The sequence below is a fragment of the Nannobrachium achirus genome (assembly GCF_963921795.1).
Source record: "Nannobrachium achirus genome assembly, chromosome: 3".
NCBI classification, from domain to species: Eukaryota; Metazoa; Chordata; class Actinopteri; order Myctophiformes; family Myctophidae; genus Nannobrachium; species Nannobrachium achirus.
The window spans coordinates 35,747,544-35,770,408 of NC_137812.1; the positions used below are offsets into that span (position 1 = coordinate 35,747,544).

The 22,865-nt window shown below is 43.6% G+C and overlaps 2 protein-coding genes across 2 annotated transcripts in view; both read left to right on the plus strand.

Moving 5' to 3' along the window:
* The window catches only part of rgs12b (regulator of G protein signaling 12b), a gene marked incomplete at its 5' end in the record, with an annotated part of 63,571 nt that extends 56,106 nt beyond the window's left edge, over positions 1-7,465 (plus strand). The window contains 6 exons of the mRNA XM_080722554.1: positions 299-372; positions 1,029-1,155; positions 1,718-1,814; positions 2,506-2,573; positions 5,102-5,267; positions 5,661-7,465. Of these exons, the coding sequence (XP_080578680.1) occupies positions 299-372; positions 1,029-1,155; positions 1,718-1,814; positions 2,506-2,573; positions 5,102-5,267; positions 5,661-6,244 (1,116 nt within the window). The 3' untranslated portion in view covers positions 6,245-7,465. The remainder of the gene's footprint in view (positions 1-298; positions 373-1,028; positions 1,156-1,717; positions 1,815-2,505; positions 2,574-5,101; positions 5,268-5,660) is intronic.
* Positions 7,466-21,042: 13,577 nt separating this feature from the next.
* The window catches only part of dok7b (docking protein 7b), a gene marked incomplete at both ends in the record, with an annotated part of 41,099 nt that continues 39,276 nt past the window's right edge, over positions 21,043-22,865 (plus strand). The window contains 3 exons of the mRNA XM_080722555.1: positions 21,043-21,096; positions 21,214-21,259; positions 22,121-22,218. Coding sequence (XP_080578681.1) covers positions 21,043-21,096; positions 21,214-21,259; positions 22,121-22,218 — 198 coding nt within the window. The remainder of the gene's footprint in view (positions 21,097-21,213; positions 21,260-22,120; positions 22,219-22,865) is intronic.

Genomic DNA, 22,865 nt, shown 5'->3' on the forward strand with positions numbered 1-22,865 from the left:
CATTTAACTGAATTGCTGCAGGCATGCTCAATTGCTCATGTACTGTGGGCTATGTGTGTATACTGACACTCAAGGATCAAGGTTTCTTTATTGTTGCATCATGTTACACAAGCGTACAAATCTTTACTGTACTATATATGTGCATCAAGAGTCACAGACATTACATACTGCTGCAGGGAGTGGATGACTGAATCCTCTCTCTCTCTCGCTCTCTCTCTCTCTCTCTCTCTCTCTCTCTCTCTCTCTCTCTCTCTCTCTCTCTCTCTCTCTCTCTCTCTCTCTCTCTCTCTCCTCTCAGCCCCTGGTTCTTGATCAGGACTGTATGACTCTGTGTTCTCGAGATCTCAGACTGGAGAAGCGCACTCTCTTCAGGTACCATGACATGAAGTCATTGTCGGCTTGATATCATTATAATATATCGTCACTGTCGGGCAGAAACCACGTAGGTACCATGACATGAAGTCATTGTCGGCTTGATATCATTATAATATATCGTCACTGTCGGGCAGAAACCACGTATCTCCAAGTTTCACATTTGGATGTTTTTTCGTCAAGTAAAGCCCTGCTTCATCATACAAGATTTTCACACAAAAGAAGTGAAAACAGACGCACAACGCCTCGCACCGTGAGGCGTTGTGTGCTTGTAGATCAGCTGTTTTCACTATTTTAAATCATTTTTAAAATGATAAATACGAAACGGTTTTGGACATAGGTTTCCACCCGACGACGATATTATATATACTGCGTCAGTTTAGATATTTGTACTAGCTTTTATTGTAAACTTCTCTTTATGCAGAAAGCAAACGGATGAAAGGGAAATGTCAGTACTGCATAATTCTTTTCATAAATGATTCCATGACTGGATCCATATCAGAGCTATTTATAAACTGAGAACGATAGCATGGCTATTCCTGAGAGATGCATACATCTGCAAGTAAATTGAACCTATGAATGAAAGATTGCCCCCGTCCACTGACTGGCGGGAATAAAGGCTCATTGTGTTTCATGTTCTCCTCGCTCCCTCCCAGACTGGACCTGGTTCCTATCAACCGTTCAGTGGGTCTGAAGGCCAAACCCACCAAGCCAGTGACTGAAGTTCTTCGGCCTGTGGTGGCCAAATATGGCCTGCACCTGCCTGACCTGGTGGCACGCATTGTACGTCCGCCTCCCTCTGAATGTCTTTAAGTGTGTTTGTGAAAGAGGCGGGTTCGATACCCTTTCTCCATTAAAATTAGTGCTTTTATGCAAGGTTTTTAAAAGTAGTGATTTTATGCAGGGTTTTTAAATGTGTAGACTAGAAACCCACAAATATCTTTCGTCTACCTGGGTGTCATGTTTCCATCGCTGCCGATTAGACATGGAGTCAATTATATGACGGATGATTTTATTTAGTCGTTGAACACAAGTGTAAAACGAAATTATCTTGATGGCATCAATCCAATACAAAAAGAGTAATTTCCCCCGGCAATGAATGCTGATTGTAACCTTTCTCACTAAAGGCAAAAGCCAGATGTTGGTGGGTGTTGGTGTGTCTTTGCCAATGGGAAAGGGGCTTACTGTAGTTGTAATTATCCTAATAATGAGGTGTGTGTGTGTGTGTGTGTGTGTGTGTGTGTGTGTGTGTGTGTGTGTGTGTGTGTGTGTGTGTGTGTGTGTGTGTGTGTGTGTGTGTGTGTGTGTGTGTGTGTGTGTGTGTGTGTGTGTGTGTGTGTTGCAGAGTGGAGAGTCGGAACCACTAGATCTGGGTCTTCCTATATCAAACCTGGATGGGCTCAGAGTAGTATTAGACATAGCAGACCATATTTCTGGAAAAGGTAAGACAGACACACACACACACAAAAAAAAATAACACTACTTATTTCAATTGTGGCTGATAATTAATCGCTAGCTCCCCCTCGTCCCCTCCTACCCCAACCTATTGTACTTCACATAAAGCGATACTGTGAAGTTGAATTTCACCTACTGTACATAAATGTATACTGTGAATACACTAACCTGTTGCACATAGAACATACTGTGAAGATGTTTTAAAAAAAGTTAAGTACAGTACAGTAGCAACTACTGGAAACATATGCTGTTGGCGTATAGAATATGCCAAACTTTATGCACATGTACTTTTGAGGATGCTCCATTCTTTTCTCGTTGCTCTTTGCCTTTTGCACTCTTTTCTTTCTCATCTTTCTACGTCTTATTATTATTATTACCCCTTTTAGACTATTATTATTTTAGATGTGGTTTGCTGTTATTTTAGATTTACCACTGCATTGTCTGAAGCAAACAAAACAAGTGTTACTCTTATGTACCTGTACAAAAGACATAACAATAAAGTACAACCTTGAACCTTGAATTATATACAGTATGATGAAAACACCTGATTTTCAAACTGTAAATCACATTTCGTAACTTCCGGGGACATTGCTGTGTCGTCAATGATTCTTAGCAATAACATTGATCAGGCGTCATCAGTGCGTCATCCGATGCATTTCCCCGTGCTTCCTCCAACAGACAAACAGAAAGTCACCCCGCCCAAGAGTCATAACCCCGCCTCTACCAGCAGGAGCCAATCAGCAACAGTAAGACCTGAACCCACTTTTGCACTGCACTTCCTTGTTTGTCATGACTCTGGAATGTTCCACCACTCACCCAATGTTTGTACTTGCTGGTGGATGATGTCACGCTACTACTAAGTGTCTCTTTTGCCTTGCCTTCGGTCACCCAATATCTCTTTACCGTGTGTTAAAACACTGTGCACCCCATGTACTGTATGATGAATGTCTCGGGGCGGGACTGGACTTTGTGTGATTGCGTATGTGTGCGACGCCAACGCTGGCCAACAGTCCCGTCACACTCTCCCAAGTGTTCCTAATGTTCTGTTACTGTGACCTGCCTGTGGCTGAGAGCAATGTTAACTTTCCTCTCTGGTTTCTTGGTTTTTTCCTCCCTAACAACCCTGCCGGGGGTACATGCCCAGCTAGGGAGAGCCTTTGCTGGACCTTTGTGTATCTGGATAAAATGGAAGTCTGGTGGTGGTAGACCTTTGGAATGCTGTGGGAATCTGATTCCTTATCAGTGGGGTTCTTAACCCATTTAGAACGGGTACACATTATTGTGTATCATTATTTTATGCTTTAACTATTGAAAAATCTTGATAATTTGAATCCTTCTAAGACTTTTTGAAAGATCTATGTTTCTATGTCAGCAATCTGGCTAGTCATAGTCAAAGAAAAGGTCCTTTTCACTTAACTGGAGCTCAGTTAGTCTGTTCTTGAGAGACTACTATGTCAGTGGTTCTCAAACCTTTTCATGTGAAGGACCCCCAAAATGATATTTATTTGGCCACGGACCCGCATCTCAAAATATTCAGTTCCAGGGACCACCCAGAAGCAAAATCTGAGTTACAAACGTTCGCTTTGAAAATACATGTATTCAGAGATTTGCACACATTTTCACAACTTTTTCAAAAATAGCAGATCTACAAGCTCGCAGCGCGGCACTCGGTGCCGCGCTGTGAGCTTGTATATCTGCTATTTTTCGCGGGTTAAAGCATTCAATAATTCTAGGCCTAACAACCATCTGTAAAGGCTTTGACATCTTTGTCGAGCCTAAACGGATTTGCCTAAAATGGTGTAATTTCCCACTTTGGGGGGTTATAGTGTGGTCAGAGGTGACGTGGTCGTCTGTGGTGTTGTGGTGTCGGTCTTTCAGCCAAATTCATACTCGGTGCAGTAGAATTATAGGCTTTATCAGGGACAGCTTGCTGTTGCTGTCAACCTTCATTGGTGGATGTTTTCATTGTCTGAACATTTAATTATTCCCTTTATGTCTACACTTAGCATAAAGTCATCAGTGTTAATTTAACTCTGAGAGCGCAGAAGTGTAACTAAATGGACACTTACTGGTCCATTTGGTTACATTTAGTTACAAAGGGATACATTGACACTGAGGATTTTAGTGTGTTTTATCTAAAAAACGAATGTTAGTTGTGATATATTTCAGTGGAATTGACATTTCTTTGATCTCTTTTGATTGGATGAGTAAAATCCAGCCAGTATGTTTCACTATCGTTCACTTGAACGGTTGAACCCATCGTCATTGTTTTCTCCGCCAGGCCAAAGGTGCGGCCGAGACTATGTTTTGCACCCTGTCTGTCCGTCCATCCGTCCGTCCACCTGTGAACAGCTAATCTCTGGCACCATTGGCCCGATCGAAACTGGGCGAAACCGGACGCACACCCTCCCTGGATGCTAGAGCAGAACCTCTGCCCCTAGATTTTCACATCTGCCTGTTATAGCGCCACTAGGAGGCCATTTGCTAAACAAAATCATATCACACATTGGGCTCTATTTTCTATTTTCGTTTTTTTATTTCAAATAGACGACTACAAGCTCACAACGTGTCAACATAGATCGGCTATTTTAAGTATTTTACAATGTTTTTCAAATTGGTAAAAAAAGGCAAAGAAGTTTATAGCTCTTTATCTCTTATGTGATCAGGACATTTCAGATTTTTCATATTCCATCCTGATTGGCGAATTCCGAACATTTCTGGCCCACAATAACCTACCTGACCTGGCGGAGACCTCTTTCGAGTTCTAGACTTAGTTTGTCCTTCACAACATCAAAAAGAAAGGTAGTCCTTGCTCATTTACTACTACGGAATATTTAACCAAACTGCTCGTCATATCCCGGTTATTTTTCGTCATATCCGTTTATTAACCGTTTCTGGTCAAAACAAGAATCGCTACTTTTTGAGCAGATAAACGGTGGCGTAATGTTGGATTAAATGCAATCAAGAAATCTCATATCTCGTCGTTGGTACAGAAGGCTTTTTAAAATAGCTCGTCATATCTCGTCATTGGTAGTGAGTGAGTTAAGGAATGCTATTCATATTTTTTAAAACATTTTATGAGAATTACAGTACCTCCAGCATCTAGGAAAACTAGAAAAAAAAAAACTAGGAAATAATACATAATTCTGACAAAGAGACCCAGCCAAGCATTGTCATAAAATGCATCGTCATAACTTGTCCCCATACCAAGAACCTGGTGAGCCTTGACTGCCAGGCTCTTAACGTCCCGCTCCGCTCTCCTTGTGGCCTTCAGGACAGGCCATCCGAGAAAGCCGGCTCGGCTCACCCCCGTGGGGAGAACGGCAAGGCTGGCTCGGGCCCAGACAGGAGCGCTCAGCCCTTACCCAACCATTCTGTCTCTCTCCATAAGGCACCGGAAAAGAGAAAGCAGAAAAAGATTAATATAGACGAAGCTGAAGGTAAAGAACAAACGCCTTCCCTCTCTTTTCTCTTGTGTGATCTCTTCTTCCTGTAGTCCTGTAGCTGGGCCGCTCTGTGGCCACACTAACCCTTTTTGCCTGTCTGCAGTACTGCAGAAGCAGCACCAATGCTTTCAGTGCTAGCTAGCTACATGTAGCACAAATCACCCACTTCTCACACTGAATGTAGCTTTGATTTGTCCTAACTGATTTATGCACAACAAATTCTTCTGCATGCTCTGACGTAGAATTGTAGCGTTCAGATTTGTTTTTGCCATTATTCATTTGTTCATGTGTGTGCGTGCTTGTATGCATTTTGCACTTGTGCAAATGCTGTTTATGTGTGCGTATATTTGTGTGCGTGCGTGCGTATGTATGCATGTTCTTCCGCAGAGTTCTTCAACCTCATATCCAAAGCTCAGAGCAACCGAGCAGACGACCAGCGAGGTTTGCTAAACAAGAGCGATTTACAGCTCCCAGAATTCCTGCGCCTGATGCCGCCAGTGGCAACAAACCATGGCGGTCCTTCTCCCTACGACCCCGACCCCACGTCCTCCACCCCCACCTCCTGCAAGGCTGGCAACGGCGGCTTCCCAAGCAACGGTCGCCGGGGCGACGGCCGGGAAAACGACCACGACCGGGGAGCGGGAAGCCACTCCCACTCGCTCAGCGCCGGCCACCTATCGCAGAGCTTGGACTCTTCGCTGGGCAGCGGTGGGGGGGGAGGGTGCAGGAGAGCCAGGCCCCCTCCCCCGTTCCCCGGCACTCTTTCCCCCATCGACCCGTCCCGGCGTGGCCTTTCCCAGGACTCGGACAGGATGCTGCAGGAGGACACCCTGTCTGATCTGACTGTGGTGGGAGAGGGAGACATTAACAGCCCCAGCCTCACCTATGTCACTCCCTCGCCCCTTCCGTCCAAACCCCAGCAACAGCAAGCATGCCACGGCTGGCCCAACTCAGGTACTTCCCCTGTGTGAACTCTGAACTTCCATCACCTTTCCCTCCTGCAAACCACGTGGCCAAACTCTTATCATGCTCTTCTCCCTGAGTAACTCGTGGGTAGAAAAGAGGCGATGGGAAACCCACTAAATTGGGCAAAAGTCAGTGTGAAGTCCCCTTTTCCCTGAGGGCTCAGGACAGACCCTGGTCTGTGTTCCTGTTCGGCTGCTCCCAGACTGCATCTTGCTCTCTTTAGCATAACCTGTTTGCATTTCAACCGAAATCAGAATTCCAGTTTTATACTGGCGATCACATTAGAGTATTAGGTATCACTCTCAACAAATGCTGGCTATGTTTTCCAGTGGAGCTCATCAGACTAACAAAGGTTTGTCCAACACTTGGCACAGCCACATTTCTAATAGGCACATGTCTTATAGAGACTAACTGGGAAACAGGCGTAAAGTGTTAGCTTGTTAAGATATATGACACAAAGGCAGGAGGGAAAGGATGCATTCAAAGAATGCTTGAACCGAACTTGCAGTGAAATCCTCAGTGTTAGTTAAACTAAAACTGAATATTTCGCACCCTTCCTGGTGTGGTCTGTTTCTGTGTGAACTCTGAAGTGAACTTGCTGTGGATTTGTGTGTTTTTATTTTCCTTCAGACAAGCTCAAAACTAGCTGGTGAGTTTCTGAAGATCAGTTAAAACTCCCTCCTTTGTCCCTAGTGTACAGAACCTAAAAATGCACTTTAGTCAATTATAAAAAATAGTTTCCTTTGTACATTACCTATATTTGATCCCCCCCTCCCCTTATTATTTTTTGTCTTGTTCTTTGAACTCAGCCCTGTTCTGTGCTACAGACAACAGTCACAAGCTTTTCCAAACCTAAAACGTCATGGAATTTCACCTTGGGTTCTAAAGCCACATTAGAGTGCTTTTAAGTGGATTCTGCTTAGGGGTGTAAAAGGTATAATTTTAGCTTGCTACAGATTTTGAACCAAGTGACCCATGTTTCCAAGCTGCCTCTGGCGCTCTCACACAACACACGCACACACACACCGCACACGCACGTATCTGCCCTTCAATCACCTGAGGGCAGAACTTTGTGTATTCACTATTGTGTTCTAGCTTCAGGCATTTTTCATATCAGCGTTTAAAACAGAAATACAGTGCATGCGCTCGCAATCACTCGCATAAATCCACACATGTATGGACATGCACAATGTCTCCACACACACACTGCAGACCTTTCTGCACAGACTGACACATTGGTGTGGGCTTGGCGACATTTATAAAAATGTATATCACGTGTATATTGCGTACGCACACACGCACGCACACACACACACACACACACACACACACACACACACACACACACACACACACACACAGCACACGCGTGCACAGTTTAGACAAGCACACAAAAAGAAAAGCGACATTTACTATTCACAGCTTCTTTAATATAAAGCATTTTGTTTAAGGCAGGCTTCAGAAGAGGTTCACTTTTGATCACTGGACACTCGCCTCAGTGTGACAGATTCATCTGTGTTAAGTGTGTAATATGTGATTCACTCACACACTGCATGCTGACAGACAACACAATTTTTTTTTATTACACAAAAATAGTTTCTGAGCTTTTTTTTTTGCCCATCCTGAAATTATATTTTAGTTTTTCAACTTGTCTGCTCAGCCAAGCAGCAGAAGGAACACTGCCGTGAACAAATTGAGATAGGATGCTGCAACGATGAATTAATTAGCTTTGCATCAATTATTTCCCCTACATTCTTGGACAATTTATCACATACACTATCATGCCAACGATCGTTGATAGTGGATTCAATTATCCCCATCGCCAAGGCCTATGTTGGTCCATCCCTCCACATTTGTTTGACTCTTTTTTTGCACCTTTCTGCACACAACACAACAGGGCTTGGTCTGGTGCCAGCTGCCAGGGTGTCGCACCAAATTCTGGGCCCTGGGTACAAGGATTCAGGATGCGTGCCCCACATGAATGTTATTCATAGGGGAAGGGGGTTTAACCCATTTAGACCAGGAACGTATTATTACGCATTATTTTGTGCTTTAACTATTGAAAAATAGCAGATATACAAGCTCACAAGCAAGCTTGTAGATCTGCTTTTTTTTTCTTTTTTGTCAGTGGTGCTCACACGTTTTCATGTGAAGGACCCCCAAAATGATATGTATTTGGCCACGGACCCCCATCTCAAAATATTTAGTTCCAGGGATCCCCCAGAAGCAAAATTTGAGTTGACAAATGTTTGCTTAAATCTGCACACATTTTCACGACTTTTCAAAAATAGCAGACCCCCCCCCCCCACCCCTGGTATGGTGCCATTCATCTGAGACGTCCTCCTTGTCAGTTCTGTCTCAATGGAGAAATCTCCTTAGCCTTACTGCAGCACTGTTAATAGGCTCTATATGCGCAGCAACCATGTTGGAAAGAAATTGGGCCTCTTTCTTACTTCCTTCACAGGTCTTAACAATGATACTAACGAAGGCTCTGTTCTGGTTAGTGTAGCATAGTGGTTCTCAAACATCTTAATTTCAAGGACCATCATAACTCTGAGAGTGTACAAACGGAACCAAATGGAACCATTTGTACACTCCCAGCCTTAATCAGTATCATTGATAACACCTGTGAAGGAATTAAGGAAGGGGCCCAATTTCTTTCTGGTTTCACATTCTAACCTTTATTCTTCTCATCAGGCCGCTCTGTCTCTTCTGATGGCTCTGTTATGTTTCAGTCTTTAGCAATTCAACAATGCTTCGAACTGCTCATCCTTACAATGCCATGACAAGGAGAACCGGACTAACAATTCAAAATGTAATTTTGTTGTGTAATATATTACAAAGAAAACATTAATTTATCCCACAACTGTTCTTTTTTTTTATTATACTGTTTCGATGAAAAGTATTAATTTGTATATAGTCAACTTATTTTGGATTGCACCGTTTTACTGTAGCCATTGTTGAATTGCATCTCAGTCGCAATGTTTCTACACTTTTGAGAGTTGCCATATATTCTGTCCAGTTAAAGATGGACTGTACTATCTGTAAATAGATCTAATAAATGTTCTAGAGGTGTAAAACACTCTGTAGAGCCTCATGTGAACAGCCTCCTCTGTTTGTCATTCTAGAATTTCCTCTGTCATTTTTCTTCATTCACTTCATTTGTTATGCAGTTGAGTGGTGTTGAACTTCTGTAGGATCGGTTAGTACTTGGATATCGTCACTGTCGGGCAGAAACCTCGTATCTCCAAGTTTCAAATGTGTACGTCTTTTGGTAAAGCAAAGCCCTGCTTCATCATACAAGACCGTCGCACAAAACTAGTGAAAAAAGACGATCTACAAGCACACAACGCCTCGCGATGCGAGTCGTTGTATGCTTGTAGATCTGCTGTTTTCACTAGTTTTGTACATTTTTTAGATGAATACAAAACAAACGGTTTTGGACATACAAGGTTTCCACCCGACAACGACGATATGGTGTTTTACACCTTATCCAAAATCTAAATATGATATGAACATGACTCTGATGATGATTCTGTCATGTTCATATCATATTTACTAGATTTGAAACTGTCTGTACAAGCGTATACCCACTGTTATGAACAGGATATACACAGTAAAATCCTCATACTGCATTTATCCATTTGTTACTAATGTAACCACATGCATAAACATTGAGACCGCACATGCGGGTTGCTTGTGATTCCCAGCAGTGTCCCAACCCTGTTTTGAGGAACACTCATCTTGGTTCGCTCGACATTAGGATCCTTTTAGAATTTTAACGATTCCGGTTCCATAACGATTCCCTCTTAATGGTCCAATTAACGATTCCTATAGGGGGTTCCAAATGGACCCTAACAGGTCTGAGTGTGTACAAATGGAACCAAATGGACCCATACGAGTTCACTTGGTTCCATTAGTACACTTTCATGTCATGGTGGTCCTTGAAATTAATGATAATGATAATGAATACCTACTCCTCCCGCGGGGGAAATTCAGATATCGCAGCCCAACCCAGCTGCTTTTTTTATCAGCTTTAACCCAGCTGAACTCAACCCAGTGATGCCCACAAGGAGCGCAAGGGGGAAGGGGAGCAGTGGTAGCTGGAGCGGGGAATCGTACCTGCGACCTCTGGGGCCTCCGGAGTCCTAGGTGTGGACACTAACCACTCAGCCACCACTGCTAAGTTAAAATTAAAAACTTGGAGAATCACCGGTATTATCTGACGTGAAGTCCACATGCCAGCTCCGTCAGTGTGACAAGTGATAAAACCCAGTTCCAGAAACGTTTCCAAATGTGATGGAACCGATTCCGGTTCCTCACTGTTGGATCCGGTTCCGCAGATTCCTCCGCATTCCAAACATACCTACTCCACATCCTGTGCAGAGTGAGGCTGATGAGCATCCTGTGCAGATAGTCCAGTCCAGGCATTCTAAGGATAATAAAGGGGTTAACTTAGGACAGTGGTTCTCAAACTTAGAAATTTGAAGGTCTCCCCTTAACTTTGACTTGGTTCCATTTGTACAGTCCTGTTTGGGTCAATTTAGACCCCCATAAAGGAACCTAGAGAGTCCCTGAAATCCACTTCGAGAACCACTAACCTAGGACAAATTGCGACAAACTCTTTCAAAAAAAAATTGTTTCATAAATATGTTGGTAACAACATATCAAAAGTCCTAAGACATCCCAGAGGTGGAACATTGACAAAGCTGCTGAAAGTTTGGGTAAAAATGTACTATACCGGAAAGAAATACAAGAAAATAAATCTGCTTTGCGAGTTTGCGTAACTTGTGGGGGGTCAAACCTGGGGGTTTTCATGATTCTGAATCCATTGCAAGCATTTGTTTTGCACGAAAAACATTAATTCTGCTAAAAACGGACCCACAAAACTTTAGGTTTAGTGATGAGTCATCACTTTTCAACAGTTTTGTGGGGGCCCAAGGAAAGTTTTTTGTGCAAAACAAATGCTTGCAGAGTCATAAATACCCCTAGTTTGACCCCTCACTTGCTACTTAAAGCAGATTTTCCTTTGTATTTCTTTCCTGTAAAGTTAATCGACAGGTTTCTGGTCCACGTCACACTGATGGGTCGGTACCAAAATTAGCCAATAAATAGAAACCATGCAGCGCTCCCCAAAACAACAGGTTTGGGGATTGGTGGGAATTGATTACATGATACATTCAGCTGTGCATTTAGTCTCAATGTTTGTAAACAAGAAACCGGTCTATAGGACCCAAACTTTCAGCAGCTTTTTCAAATCTTTTCTAAGAGTTTCTGTTGCAATTTGTCCTAGGTTAACCCCTTATTATCCATAGAATGACTGGACTAAGGCTCATGAGTGAGTGGCCACTGGGTGAGCAGTCGTGTTCAGATGAGCGCTCCCTTTTGAGGCAGTGTGTTGAGGTCAACTGCTTTGGGAATCACTTCCACACACAACACTTCCACACACAACACAACCCAAGATGGAGTGTATTGAAAGTTACAGTAAACATCCTAAGCCTTCCTCTGCACTCCGTTTTATGAGCCGTCGGGTTCTTTAGAAACCTGCCTACGTGCGTGCACAGGCCTGCATGATATCAGTGGGAGGTGGTCTGGTAAGGTAAGGGGTCTAAAGATGGATATTGCGAACCTTGTGCAACAGGTGTTGTAAAAGTGCGACATCTAGTGGCTGAATGTTGTCTATTGCCCCTTTACAGTAAATGCCTATATAACTCAATGGCATAAAAAATCTTCAAGCTGATTCTAGTATCGATCCTAGACCAGAATTAGTTTTTGCCCAAACGTTTTGTTTTGTTTTTGTTCTACCGTAGTTTGTTTTTCATATTGAATTTTTCTGCCGCATATGCTAGGTCGCTCACTTGATATTCCTCTTGCTGGACTTCCCCGTCAACCCTTTTGATTCTCTCTCTCGCGTGTGTGTGTGTGTGTGTGCGTGCGTGCGTGCGTGCGTGCCCATATGCAGAACCAGTCTTTTGTCTGGGAGTAGAAAGGCTTTGAGGGGACTGGGCCATTAGCTATGCATGGTCTCCCCTCTGTGCAACGCCTAGTTAGGCAAGCTGTCATGCTGGGCTTATTGGTAGCCCAAAAACACAAGAACGCTCTGTTTCTACACACACACACACACACACACACACACACACACACACACACACACACACACACACCGTTCAGCATAGCTCATGTCCATCTTTTCCTTACAGCACACACAAACAAACAAACACATTCATATGGTACTATATGTGTGTGTATTAAATGTAATCACATGATTCTATAAAGTGGTTGTTTTCTATAGGATAAATTGTCATTCAATGTTCGTGTCTGTGATGTCATCTCCCTCATGAATGATATGACAACATGGCAATAACTTCAGATTGTATGTTCAATGTCAGAGAGAGGGAGAGAACACTAGTCTGATTTTGGGTGCACTCTGTTTATCGATTTGGATACATTTGTGCACTCTGATTTTACACTTACAGCATGGTGCAGCAACTTTTTACTATGGTGTAGCAGCAGGGAATGTGAGTGGTGAAATTCATGATGGAACTGTTCATGGCTCAGTGAACAGCTCTGTCTCTGTCCTACTAACACACATCTGCTGAATACACTCATGTACACTAACACACATACTACTGTACACAAACACACTACCACATACTGTACAGCAGTGGTGGGAAAAGTACTTTTCTTTAACTTAAGTAAAAGTATCAATACGGCAATGCAGAAACACTGTTACTTACAAGTAAAAGTCTGGTAATCAAAACTTACTTGAGTAAAAGTACAAAAGTAATGGCATCAAAAATGATGCATAAAGAACCAAAAGTTAAAATAGGCTACTCGCAGAATGTCGCGTTTCGTATGTATAAAATGTATGCAAGTTGCATGGTTCACACATCCAAAGTGTGGTTAAAGGAGCTATAGTCAACTTTTTCTTGAAAAACGGATGCTAAAATAAAAATAATGTTTCGAAAATATTTTATAAAAAAATAAGCTTCATATATGTGTTTCAATAAAAAAATGACCACAAAAAGCGGAAAAATAATGATAACATAATCATTTTGGTCCTTTGTTTACATTTACAGGGTCCGAAAAATGTAAACAAAGGGCCAAAATGATTATTTTATCTTTATTTTTCCGCTTTTTGTGGTCATTTTTTAATTGAAACACATATATGAAGCTTATTTTTTTATAAAATATTTTCGAAACATTATTTTTATTTTAGCATCCGTTTTTCAAGAAAAAGTTGACTATAGCTCCTTTAAATTCTCCGACAATTGCTGACAAGAGTTTGTACGTTTTATTGAGGCGTAATGGCAAAAAAAAAACGAATCCATAAAAATAAGTTTTCCCACACCCATAACATTTTCCTAAATGAACTTTATGGGATCTCAAACTTGGTCCTATCTGTACCCTCATTTATAATGCCAGGATCTATGCCACGCCTGTCAAATATGCCCTCATTAATATGCCAATATATGACATGCCCCTCAATATGTCAAAATCTCCATGCCACGCCCCTTACTTTACACCACTGCTGTACAGTATATACAGTACACATGCACACTAAAGCACATACAGTACACATACACTACAGTACATGGGCACAAACGCTGGCTGTTGCCTCGCACTATATTCTGTACGCTGTAAACAGTTAATTTAACTCACAGATAAATGGTGCAATAGCTCTACAGAGATTGGGCGTTACATGCATTACCGATGGCAGAGGAAACCATGCAAGGCACCAACCTGCTCATCGGAAGCAATTAGGGGTTCAGCGTCTTGCTCAAGGACACTTCGACTATCTCTGGGGGACCCTGGGATCGAACTGGGAACTTTCCGGTTGCTAAGCTCACTCTACCCCTGAGCCACCACTGCTGCCCTAGATACGATTGGTTCCGGCTGTACTGTATTCGTTTTTGTGGGATTTTCCAAAAGTTTACCTGAAAAGACATTCTCTATTAGGAAAAGAGGGAATGGGTGTTCCTTCATATTGGATGGTATCAGTGGTGGAAAGTAACTAAGTACATGTACAATTTTGAGTTATTTTCACTTTACTGGAGTATTTTCCAGTTGTCAATTATTTTACTTCTACTCCATCTCAGAGGCAAATATTGTACTTTAGTTTAAAGGTAAGGAGGCTTCAGCCAACATTTGGCAGAAGGACCCGTCGGTGCTCAACAAGGACAAACTGTATCAAAAAACTACCTGGGCACTTCATGAATGACTCGATGGTCTTAACGTTCATTTATTGTAAGTAGTCACTACTGTAGGCATATATATATATATATAGCACGCACGCACGCACGCACGCACGCACGCACACGCACGCACGCACGCACGCACGCACGCACGCACGCACGCACGCACACACACACTTTGGCTATTTGAAAATATCTGATCTACATGCTCATAACTGATGCTTTGCGATATGTTATTGTAGATCAGATATTTTCAAAGTATTATATACATTTGGAAACTTGTAAAATGGGACATTGTGCATAATGAGTCATTTTACTTTTAGTGTTTAAATATATTTTGATGCCAATACTTTTACACTTTTACTCAAGTACATTGATTAGTATTGCTATTTTTAAGTACAAAAATGTGAATACTTCCAAGTTCAACCACTGGATGGCTTTCAATGCAGTGGCTGTAGGTTTGTTTACGGCTGGTTTTCTGGACTGTCCGAGCAAGTAAAGCCCATTCAATGCATTTATATTTCCCCAGGCGTATCAGTAAGCAGAGATCTCTGATCGGCTGGCTTGGTGAGACTAACCCCTGGGAGAGCCTGTCAGCCAAGTATATAGGGTTTAAGTGCTCTTGTAATGGAGGGAAACATTACTCACTGTCTCAGTGTCGCAGTCATTTAATTCAGTGGTCCTCAACCTTTTCAGGCCGCGACCCCCAACATAATATTTTAACTGGGGACCCCCAAACTGGGGACCCCCCATCCTGACAAGCACTAAAAGTTGAGGCATTATATTTTGTGTAACACGGTTCTATTGTCTGACACAGATGCTTTCCCGGTTTTAATGGGTCAATGTTGAGGAAATTGTACATGTTCTTTTATCACGGTCTTTAGCTTTTAATTTGGTGCAGTGGTTAGCGCTTCGCCTCACAGCTAGAAGGTCCTGGGTTCGATTCCCGCCGGGGGACGCTGTGGGTGCTGGGGGCGTGTTTCTCCTCCACGTCATCAGCGCCCACCCCACACCCTAGGTGGGGTAGGCGATAGGGCCTTTCTGTGTGGAGTTTGCATGTTCTCCCCGTGTCTCCTAGGGTTGATACCCTCACAAAAACATGCAATAATCCTGGTCTCAATAATGCCTCCCCCTGGCCAGCCGGGGCGCTTGATGGAGGGGAAAGGAACTGGTTGGAATAGCGTGTTCCTTCCACACGCTACGTCCATCCCGGGGAAATCCCCCCTGTCAGGTGAAAAGAAACAACTTGGACTACTCATGCATTGAAGGAAGCATGAGGTCAGTCCGTTGTCTCCCCAGGCGCGGCAGAGGGAGTGCAGAGCCCAGGATTACATAGGCAATTGGCACTGGGTGAAAAGGGGTTGCAAAATCGTGGGATAAAAATTAAGAAGTTCAAATGGCACCATCTGTTGGCCAGAGAAGGAACCAACTGAAAGCTGCATAGTGGAGAAAATCACTAAAGTAATGAAACTATATGGAAGCATAAAAGAGGGGGAGAAACCCTGTCTTTTATTTTCCAAGTCTTTTAGATCTCCCTGATTCAGGTTAGACTGAAAACATTATCCATTTGAGAATGGATAGAAGAAGAAGAAGAAGCTAGATAGAAGAAGAAGAAGCTAGATAGAAGAAGCGAAGAAGCTAGATTCCATCTTGGAGAACTCCTCCCACCCCCTCCATCTAGAGATCACCAGTTACTGGAGTAAGAGAGGAAACGACTGCTTTACCTACCCAGTACGGAGATGTGAGAGATTAGGAAAATCTTTTGTATCGGCTGCCCTTAAGCTGTACAACGAGACACATAACGGACGCTTGAAAAGGTCTCCCTTCCTAACTTAGACCTACGGAACCATTGCTGTATTGACTTTGACCTCTAAGGAACTATTGCTGTATTGACTTTGACCTCTAAGGACCTTCCAGGAAGAGTGCTCATGTGCGCCTTGCGGTGACACGCTTCCTAGTTTCTTCTTTTTTCGCACTGATTTTTTGACACTGCACTATTAGGTTGTTAGTGTTGGTAGTTTCTGAGTATTTTTGCTTTGTTTAACAATGACAGTGAGATACTTGTTTGCACTAACTAGCATTGACTGCTATGGTCTCTTTTTGCAAGACACTTTATGTATATATACTTATATATTATTCGCCCCCTCTATGGGGCTTTTAAGCCGTGACATCATTTTGTAGGCAGAGGAGAACTCTGCCCCCAGAGCATTTTCTGTCCCTCGCTATTTCAACAGATCCGAGACAAAAATAACGACTAAAGTATAATTCTAACACTTTCCTTTCAACAACAAAGAGAAGAAAAATGTGTAAATAGTAAAAATAGTAAAAAGATTCACGGAAACTGGGGGCAGAAGTTCTCCTCTGCCTACAAAATGATGTCATACTTAACAGCCCCACTGATGCACCTTCTCTTTATTGGTACTGTACTGCTCTTGTCTTTGTTTTAGTTTTTTGTTTTTTTCCCTCTTATCTATCTTTTCTTACGTCTCTGTAACTTTGTAAATAACTGTATACTGCTGTGCTACTTCTGGACAACTGAATTTCCCCCTTGGGATAATAAAGGTATCTATCTATCTATCTATCTATCTATCTATCTATCTATCTAAAAAAACAGCGCCCCTCCCTTAACATGTGTGGTCATAAAAGGTACTACACCACAGGCTTGAGGCTACATACAGACAGACCCACCCACATACAAACATACATACCTACACACACGGCCACGTATAGGGCAAAAACACTGAGATCAGAATAGTTGCATGGTACAATTTTTCGGTTAATTCTGTATTATGGCGATCCCTAGGATTTCTCTCTTCCATTTCTCTCTGGTCTCTCTGGTCTCTCACTGTACCCTGTGTCTCACTCATCCAGTAGATGGCAGCCTACATTAATAACGGGAGCAGGGTCATCCTCCACCTCACCCTGTACTGTACGCTCCCCACACACACACACACACACATGCAAACACACAGCACCATGAAAGCCTCTTTCCCATGATGTCATACCCAGCAGCCTGCACGGGAAAGCAGCCTGCACGGGAATATCTGTCACATCCACTTAGTCTACTGCTGCCACCCAGCTGTCTGTGTGTGCACGCGCGGATGTGTGCACGTGTGTGTTGTGTGTGTGTGTGTCAATGTGTGTGTGTGGTGCCTCACTGTCTGTGCCTGAACACAAATCAGTGAGTTGTTGATGTGCCAGTGACCTCAGAACAGTTGGTGCCAACTGTTAAGTTGGCTGAAGCTGTGATATCAGACTAAATTGGAAACAATATGGGAATACATACGCTTAATCCAATTTATAGCCAACTTCATCATATGCCTGTTTTGCTTGACGAAAGGAACAGTTTTGTGCTCAAAAACCTGTTGTGGTCATACGATGAAGTATAAATTAGTCACACACACACACACACACACACACACGCACGTAAGCATCCACGCACGCACGCACACAGTTACAGCAGGAGGAGACGAGGATCTCTTCCCAGTAACAATAATGAATTCCAGTAAATGGACATGAGTCATTCGTCAGACAGACATCCATCAGTTGTTTTCATCTGCAAATGCAGTGCATTAGCTTGCGTTTTGTGCATCTGAAGGATGCTCCTATATAGGTGTGTGTAACATCACACTAGGGCAGGGTTCCCCAATTCGTTTTCCCCATGGGCCGAATTATGTCTAGTACCAAGCTGAGGGCCACAACATTGCAGGGGGCGACGGCGGCGTTCCCGCTACTCCAGCGACAGTTCAGATATTATCGTCGTTGTCGGGTGAAAATCTTGTATGTCCAGAACTGTTCGTTTTGCATTTATCATTTTAAAAATTATTTAAACTAGTGAAAAAAACTGAAAACTGTTTTCACTACTTTCGTGCGACAGCCTTGTATGATTTGGGAAAGAGCGTACAAATTTGGAGATACAAGATTTCCACCCGACAATGACGATATACTAGTGTTGTTGCTGCTCTTATACCACCATTATTACTGGGGTTGGTGTGGGCCAGATAGTAGCGCCCCGCGGGCCGCAAATGGCCCGCGGGGCGCCTATTGGGGAACCCTGCACTAGGGCCTTTTTGCGGTGGCGGTGAAGGTCTTAATATTGTCTCTGTCTCCTTTTTTCATCTTGAAGCGGCCTCTCGTTTCCCAGGTAGAGGCAGCAGAGACAGGAGAGGGCGGGAGGGAGGAGGGGGCAGCTTCCGAACGCCCAACAGAAGACTGCCGCCCTCCAAGCCCACGTCTCTCCCCCCGCCACCCGCCCCGCCCCCGCGGGCCCCGCCGCAGTCGCGGCGCAAGTCAAAGTCCCCTACCTCCCGCGTGAGCCGCGTGGCCCGCGGCCAAGCCCTGGACCTGGACAAGATCGGCGTCGCCTCCGACGACCCCGAGGACGCTGGCGGGAGGTCCCTGCGGGGGTCTCGCGATTCGGAACTGGACAGGAAGTGGGAGGGCGTGGCCTCTGAACTGCGTTGCCGCGGCAGCAGGATGAGGCAGGCGGTGTACCAGGTGTCGGACCTGCCCTCCTCCCTGGTCACCGCCAAGGGACGGGCCGGGCAGGGCGCGGAGCAGCAGGGGCGCAGGCTGGGCAAGGGTCAAGTTGACCGGAGCAAGGCCACCTTTGTTTGAAAGCAGTCGTCTTAGAATCTTTACCTCCCTTTCTAAGCACCTGTCTCGGCAGAGTTGTTATCCTGCACCCGCTGATTGCCTTCACTGAGGACCCACCCCCAAGGAACTCTGAGAGTCCCTGGACCCCACTTTGAGACCTCACATTCTCTAACCGTCATCTAGAAATGTTCGACGCTGCCTTAGATTAAGGACCCACAGAGGACACCTCCTGCCTACGTAAAGGACCACTGACTACACCCATTTTCAACCTAGATGTTCATATAATTGGTTCTCACTAATGCTCCTTATAAGATGGCACCATTTGTCTATTCTCAGTGGAGGCCTGTGGACAGTTCAGTACGTTTTTTTAAATGCAAGAACGGCTTCTATGTCAGCATGCTAACCGTCCAGAAAGAAAGCTGTAGTTTCTATTACCTTGGAATGTCCATCGATGATGTCAATGGTAGACAGGTTTCTGAACTGTCTACAGCCCACCAGACACAGAGGGCTCTATTTTGATTGTCCTAAGTACTTATGCCTTAAAGGCCTGTCCATACTGTCTCCGACCACCGACTCTTTCGTCAGAAAGGTCCGGTTCAACTACAAAAGGATATCACTCGCATCTTCTGAAAAGCATTACCCCAAATTAGGGTTCGAAAAGTTTCTAAAGTTTTGGTGGTCGGAGACGGTATGGACAATCCTTTAAGTTAAGACATACTGTAAGAGCTGGTACTGTACTTAAGACAATGAAAATAGAGCCCAGAGTGAGTAGATGCTCTTATCATGAGCATTAGTGAGAAGAACCAATTATATGAAGATAGGGTTGAAAATGGGTGAAGTGCTAGAAGTGTTTCATGTGGGTATACGGTATATGATGGAACGGATTGCTCTCAGGCCGAACTTTCGCATCATACTAAAGCCTGATTTATACTTAGCTGTGTGCCGGTGTCATGCACCGAAAATAGCTCTTGTGATCTTGTAGATCTGCTATTTTTGCGCGCAACCAAGCATAAATCAGGCAAAACGCACTTCATAGGACTCCTGTGACTTATCTATCTAAACGTGTAACAATAATAATGTACAGTAGGTTCGATTCAGTATTCAGTAACACATTATTATGTCCTATACAATGTTTTGATACAGATGAAGGAAGGCTAAAGTATCTTATGGTACTCCCCAAGACTGCATATACCTTTTTGATACCGTTCTATACTATCTCTAGAAAGGTATCTACATATCTATACTATACCTTTTCTTTCTTTTGGTCGCTACACTGTCACTGCACCGTTTACTAAATTAATGAATTACCACAGAAAATAAAAAGTAATTTCAATACCTTTGTGTCTATAGTTATGCAGTTATTCATACTGTAATAGATAATCTTTAGACATAGCCTACAGCTTGAATATTATTGTATTACTAATGCACTAATGTTTAGTTTACATTGTGTCTTTTGGCTTTGTTATTGACTAACAATTTAAGGCAGGCCCAGATTAAGTTGGGATTCCATAGATAATCACATTAAAGGCTTCTCGGATCAGAGGTAAGCTGCCTTGGATCCCTGTCTAAGACCAGACTGCGTGCCAGCTCGGTGAGTTAAGTGAAAGGTACGCCTGTTATGCACGTTTAATCGAATTACCTCCAATGTAAACAATCACCACTTGACGCAGGCTGACAACTGCACTAACTTTGGCAGAGAGTGGAGTGGAGGCCTGGCTGGTCTGTGGGGCCTGCCTCAGAGCAGCCTGGTTCTCTCTGGGAGAGTCTGGGGTCTGAGGGTCTCTGCTGGTGGGGGTGGCCTCCTCCAAAAGCTATTTCCAAAGTGGCCCCACAGGGAGGACAGCTCAACCAGGCAGGCGGGCAGTATCGGCGCACAAGTGTCTGCGCAAGAGACACACACACACACACACACACACACACACACACACACACACACACACACACACACACACACACACACACACACACACACACACACACACACACACAGCTGCTCGGAACCATGACAGAAGATGACGGATACAGTTGTCGTGGAGGGACAAGTCAAGTTTAGAGATGGAAAAAAGGTTAATTCTGGTTATTGTTGTTCATCTTAAACTTATGTAATGTACAGTACCTCACACTGTGTTCGCAGCTACTGGATATGCCTTGTGATTTATTGTGTTTTCTAAACTTCTGAACAGTGGAAGAGTCGGTGGGTCGTGCTACGGAAACCCTCTCCGGTCGCCGGTATGTGGCAAACCGCTTCTATTTTTATATCCACCACCGCTTCATACAGAACTAGATCAACTCTGACACACATTTATAACAGGACAAATACCATTTTAAACATTTAGTTGATTCATCTGCATTATTTCTCATTTATCCCATCAGATTTTGTGGAATTATTCAACACATTTCAACAAGTCATTTGGACACTGGCTATGTGCCACTGAGGCGCGTCGTGCAAATATCCCATATCCATGTCAGCACGTGGGGATATTGCACAACACTCCTAACAGATTAGCGTTTTGAGTTAATGACGTTTGACACTGATTATTTCTTCAACATGACACAAGGCTTGGCGTAGCTTGAAATGTGGCCAACTTTTAACTTGCTTTGTGCATACAGTAGGTGTTGAGCTCTTCACAAGCTCAACAATGTTGTGGACAGAAACAGAAAATATGTTTAATATGTCATATTTTAATTGCATTGTGTGGTGGACGTGCATGATGATGTGAAATGAAGCTCAAAAAAGCACAAAGAACAGTGGTACAACTTGCTGTGTGTGTGTGTGTGTGTGTGTGTGTGTGTGTGTGTGTGTGTGTGTGTGTGTGTGTGTGTGTGTGTGTGTGTGTGTGTGTGTGTGTGTGCGTGTGCGTGCATGGGTGCGTGCCTCGAGTTTATCTTCAGCTGTGCTCATGTATCAGTTCATTGTTTCAGGATTTGTTATGGCAGCTGTGCTGTTGTGGACATTCTGCGCGCACACAGAATACTAAAAACAGGATGTCTAGTAACTGACACTTTCTCCCGTTCTGTCACCCCAAAGTACGTCAACAATGTTGTTACTTTAATCTCTCTCCCTCCCTCCCTGTGCTGTTTGTCTGTTAGACTGCCTATCTCTCCAGGTGTTTAAGGAGAAGAAGAAGAAAAAGAAAGACAAAGAGAGGGCCAGTGGCCACAAGGAGAGGCTCAATGTGACACTGGAGGTATGTCATTCTCACCCCCCAAGTATGACATAGGAGCACAATGGCCAAATGACCGCCGTGCTAGTATGGTCAATATGGCGCATGAGGCAACCAAAGTTTGAAAGAACCAAATCTTTGTGATAGGATCATTCTTTTAAATTAACAACTTGAACCCTCGCATCCCTATTCTGAGGAGAACTTTAGCCAAAAATATCTACAAGCTCACAACGCCTCGCGCTGCGAGGTGTTCAGAGCTTGTAGATCGGCTATTTTCGGGAAATAGGTTTGGTGTAGAGGTAAAAAGAAGAGCAGACCAAGTACAGAGTGAAACATGTCTATGAATGTATCTCTATCGATGAAAGTCTGCATCACACTTTTATACAATATGTAGTGGGGGTCCCTGCTTCATCTCTCTCATAACTAAGGGGTCCTTGGCCCGAAAACTTTGAAGACCCCTGACATAGGAGCACAATGGCCAAATGATCGCCGTGCGAGTATGGTCAATGTGGCGCATGAGGCAACCAAAGTTTGAAAGAACAAAAAGTTTCGTCATTTTAAAATATCAGCTGTAGAATCACTGACGTTAACCGAAAGACGATAGTAGTCCATAGTTGGCAGGGATACCCTGGAGCGATGCCTCATTTGAGAGTCTACAATCATCCGTCCAT